The sequence below is a fragment of the Nerophis ophidion genome, linkage group LG11 (assembly GCF_033978795.1).
Source record: "Nerophis ophidion isolate RoL-2023_Sa linkage group LG11, RoL_Noph_v1.0, whole genome shotgun sequence".
NCBI lineage: Eukaryota > Metazoa > Chordata > Actinopteri > Syngnathiformes > Syngnathidae > Nerophis > Nerophis ophidion.
The window spans coordinates 69,254,867-69,259,866 of NC_084621.1; the positions used below are offsets into that span (position 1 = coordinate 69,254,867).

Below are 5,000 nucleotides of genomic sequence, written 5' to 3' on the forward strand. Positions count from 1 at the left end.
CAACGGATCGATACAACGTCCGCATTACTGAAGACGCCGCACCAATCCGCCTGTCGATCTCACGATCCACTCTTCCCCCACTCGTGAACAAGACTCCTAAGTACTTGAACTCCTCCACTTGGGGCAGTGTCTCCTCCCCAACCTGGAGATGGCACTCCACCCTTTTCCGGGCGAGAACCATGGACTCTGACTTGGAGGTGCTGATTCTCATTCCGGTCGCTTCACACTCGGCTGCGAACCGATCCGTGAGAGCTGAAGATCCCGGCCAGATGAAGCCATCAGGACCACATCATCTGCAAAAAGCAGAGACTTAACCCCGCGGCCACCAAACCGGAACCCCTCAACGCCTTGACTTCGCCTAGAAATTCTGTCCATAAAAGTTATGAACAGAATGGGTGACAAAGGACAGCCTTGGCGGAGTCCAACCCTCACTAGAAACGAGTGCGACTTACTGCCAGCAATGCGGACCAAGCTCTGACACCGATCATACAGGGAGCAGACCGCCACAATAAGACAGTTCGATACCCCATACTCTCTGAGGACTCCCCACAGGACTTCCCGAGGGACACGGTCGAATGCCTTCTCCAAGTCCACAAAGCACATGTAAACTGGTTGGGCAAACTCCCATGCACCCTCAAGAACTCTGCCGAGAGTATAGAGCTGGTCCACAGATCCACGACCAGGACGAAAACCACACTGTTCCTCCTGAATCCGAGGTTCGACTATCCGGCGTAGCCTCCTCTCCAGTACAGCTGAATAAACCTTACCGGGAAGGCTGAGGAGTGTGATCCCACGATAGTTGGAACACACCCTCCGGTCTCCCTTCTTAAAGAGAGGGACCACCACCCTGGTCTGCCAATCCAGAGGTACCGACCCCGATGTTCACGCGATGCTGCAGAGTCTTGTCAACCAAGACAGACCCACAGCATCCAGAGCTTTAAGGAACTCCAGGCGGGTCTCATCTAACCCCGGGGCCTTGCCGCCGAGGAGCTTTTTAACTACCTCAGCAACCTCAGCCCCAGAAATAGGAGAGCCCACCACAGATTCCCCAGGCACCGCTTCAGCAAAGGAAGACGTGTTGGTGGGATTGAGGAGGTTTTCGAAGTATTCCCTCCACCGATCCACAACATCCGCAGTCGAGGTCAGCAGAACACCATCCGCACCATACACGGTATTGACAGTGCACTGCTTCCCCTTCCTGAGGCGGCGTATGGTGGTCCAGAATCGCTTCGAAGCCATCCGGAAGTCGTTTTCCATGGCTTCCCCGAACTCTTCCCATGTCCGAGTTTTTGCCTCAGCGACCGCTAAAGCTGCACACCGCTTGGCCCGTCGGTACCCGTCCACTGCCTCCGGAGTCCTATGAGCCAAAAGAACCCGATAGGACTCCTTCTTCAGCTTGACGGCATCTCTCACTGCTGGTGTCCACCAACGGGTTCTGGGATTACCGCCACGACAGGCAGCAACAACCTTGCGGCCACAGCTCCAATCAGCCGCCTCAACAATAGAGGTGCGGAACATGGTCCACTCGGACTCAATGTCCAGCACCTCCCTCGTGACATGTTCAAAGTTCTTCCGGAGGTGGGAATTGAAACTCTCTCTGACAGGAGACTCTGCCAGACGTTCCCAGCAAACCCTCACAATGCGTTTGGGCCTGCCAGGTCTGTCCGGCATCCTCCCCCACTATCGCAGCCAACTCACCACCATGTGGTGATCGGTAGAAAGCTCCGCCCCTCTCTTCACCCGAGTGTCCAAAACATGAGGCCGCAAATCCGATGACACAACTACAAAGTCGATCATGGAACTGCGGCCTAGGGTGTCCTGGTGCCATGTGCACATATGGACACCCTTATGTTTGAACATGGTGTTTGTTATCGACAAACTGTGACGAGCACAAAAGTCCAATAACAAAACACCACTCGGGTTTAGATCCGGGCGGCCATTCTTCCCAATCACGCCTCTCCAGGTTTCACTGTCGTTGCCAACATGAGCGTTGAAGTCTCCCAGTAGGACAAGGAAATCACCCGGGGGGACACTTTCCAGTACTCCCTCGAGTGTACCCAAAAAGGGTGGGTACTCTGAACTGCTGTTTGGTGCGTAAGCACAAACAACAGTCAGGACCCGTCCCCCCACCCGAAGGCGGAGGGAGGCTACCCTTTCGTCCACTGGGTTGAACTCCAACGTACAGGCTTTGAGCCGGGGAGAAACAAGAATTGCCACCCCAGCCCGTCGCCTCTCACTGCCGGCAACGCCAGAGTGGTAGAGAGTCCAGTCAGTCCCTCTCGAGAGAACTGGTTCCATAGCCCTTGCTGTGCGTCGAAGTGACTCCAACTATATCCAGCCGGAACTTCTCTACCTCGCGCACTAGCTCAGGCTCCTTCCCCCCCAGTGACGTGATGTTCCACGTCCCAAGAGCTAGCTTCTGTAGCTGAGCATTGGACCGCCAAGTGCCCTGCCTTCGGCTGTCGCCCAGCTCACAATGCACCCGACCTCTATGGCCCCTCCTATGAGTGGTGAGCCCATTGGAGGTGTGACCCACGTTGCCTCTTCGGGCTGTGCCTGGCCGGGCCCCATGGGGACGGGCCCAGCCACCAGGCGCTCGCCATCGTGCCCCAAACCCGGGCCTGGCTCCAGAGCAGGTCCCCGGTGACCCGCGTCCGGGCAAGGGAAATCTGAGTCCATTTTGTTGTAATTCCATAGAAGTCTTTGAAGCTGAAAGACACCAGACCCAATAATGCAAATGAGCTAAAGGCTGCTATTGAAGCATCCTGGGCATCCATAACACCTCAGCAATGCCACAGGCTGATTGCCTCCATGCCACGCCGCATTGATGCAGTAATCCATGCGATAGGATTCCCAACCAAGTACTGAGTGCAGTAATTGACATTTTCAAATGTTTGATTTTGTTTTGCTGTTATAAATCTTTTTTTTTTAACTTGGTCTGAGGAAATATTCAAATCTTTTGAGATAAAATTTTTGAGTTTTCTTAAGCTGTATGCCATAATCAGCAATATTAAAATAATAAAACGCTTGTAATATTTCAGTTGATGTGTAATGAATCCAGAATGTATGACATTTTCATGTTTTTAGTTGCATTACAGAAAATAAAGGATTTTATCACTATATTCAAATTTTCTGAGACAGTCCTGTATATATATATATACATATATACACATATACATACATACACACACTTATATATATAAATACATATACACACATTTACATTATATATATATATATATATATATATATATATATATTTATTTATTTTTTCTTTCATCCTTTGCCTATTTTCAAAGGTGTTTACAAATCAAAACCCTGCTATAGATAATCTTGTACAATAATCTAGTAAAATAATAATAATAATGAGATAACATAAAATAACATTTCAAATGTATATATATTTTTTCTTATTTTATTTAAAAAATCTTAAAACCTAAACTTTATCAGCTTGTTGTGAAAGACACTTATAAATAAGGGAAGCTCAATGTGTGTGTGTGTATATATATGTATATATATATATATATATATATATGTATATATATATATATATATATATATATATATTCTGTAATGAGAATAATATTTGGTATGACAATCATACATATCTGTTTTTTTTCCTTTTATTTCCCTCTTAGGAAAGTGGAAACCTGGTGCATGTTGAAGTGAAGAAAGCGAGAAGAAGTAATATCACACACCTGTTTAGCATGTTTTAAAAACATGAAATCCTCCCTCAGGTTAGTGTAATATTCATGGTTTATGAAGTTTTGTCCACATGGGACACGACACGAGCAGCAAGACAGGAAAATGCATTTTCCTGGAATGTTTCAGTGTGCGTGGCCACAGAAGCCAGCAGAGAGAGAGAAGCCCCATTTTGTGGACTCTGGCATGGTGGGCTCATCACCATGGTGACCATGCAGGTTGAGTGCTTGAAGACAAATGTGCATAATGTTCATCTGATGGTCTCAAAACCATCTCGCCACTTCAGAAGACTTTTGTCTAGCACTGTTGATATTTCCTCCAGATGATGGACCAATGACTTACCAACACAGGTGTTGGCGCTCTCGTAGTAGCCCGGGCAGCACTGGTAGCGCTTGCGGTAGTCGGTCTTCACCGCCTGCCGGTATGCGCTCTTGTAGGTGATCCTGGAAGAAGGACGTTCAGGTCTTAAAGAGCGGCAAGTCGCTGCTGCCGAGGATGTCGACGCTACCTGTGACGCGGGCATCTGTACTTGGTCCTGGGGTCCGAACAGGGCTCCTCGGTCACATGGTCGTAAGGATGCGAGTACGACTCCTTGACTGAGGTGGTGAAGCTGCACACCAACATAATAATAATAATAATGGATTAGATTTATATCACACTTTTCTATTGTTAGATACTCAAAGCGCTCACAGAGAAGTGGGAAGCCATCATTCATTCACACGATGGTGGTGGTAAGCTACATCTGTAGCCACAGCTGCCCTGGGGTAGACTGACGGAAGCGTGGCTGCCAGTTTGCACCTACGGCCCCTCCGACCACCACCAATCATTCATTCATCATTCATTCACCAGTGTGAGCGGCACCGGGGGCAAAGGTGAAGTGTCCTGCCCAAGGACACAACGGCAGCAACTTTTGATGTCAATAGGTGGGAAGCGAACCTGCAACCCTCAGGTTTCTGGCACGGCCGCTCTACCCACTATGCCATGCCGCCCCTAACATTAACAACAACTTTGGTCATCTGTGTGTGGGCTTTCATTCAAATCAGTCATTCAAATCCTCTGGAAATAGGAGTTGTTTATTAGCCAGTTACAGATCAGAGTCCCTCAGCCCTCACTTTTAACCTGCCTCATTGTGTCCCTCAGCACAAAGCCCACTCCTCAAGGAGCCACCTCACTTTTAACCTGCCTCATTTTGTCCCTCAGCACAAAGCCCACTCCTCAAGGAGCCACCTCATTTTGTCCCTCAGCACAAAGCCCACTCCTCAAGGAACCACCTCATTTTGTCCCTCAGCACAAAGCCC

The 5,000-nt window shown here is 48.8% G+C and overlaps 1 protein-coding gene across 3 annotated transcripts in view; it reads right to left on the minus strand.

Moving 5' to 3' along the window:
* LOC133562400 (platelet endothelial aggregation receptor 1-like) overlaps positions 1–5,000 on the minus strand; it is a 157,639-nt gene that overhangs the window by 72,013 nt on the left and 80,626 nt on the right. For all 3 annotated transcript variants that reach the window (XM_061916580.1, XM_061916579.1, XM_061916581.1), the window contains exons 4-5: positions 4,211–4,312; positions 4,045–4,145 (exon numbers count right to left, since the gene is read on the minus strand). In XM_061916580.1, the coding sequence (XP_061772564.1) occupies positions 4,045–4,145; positions 4,211–4,312 (203 nt within the window). The remainder of the gene's footprint in view (positions 1–4,044; positions 4,146–4,210; positions 4,313–5,000) is intronic.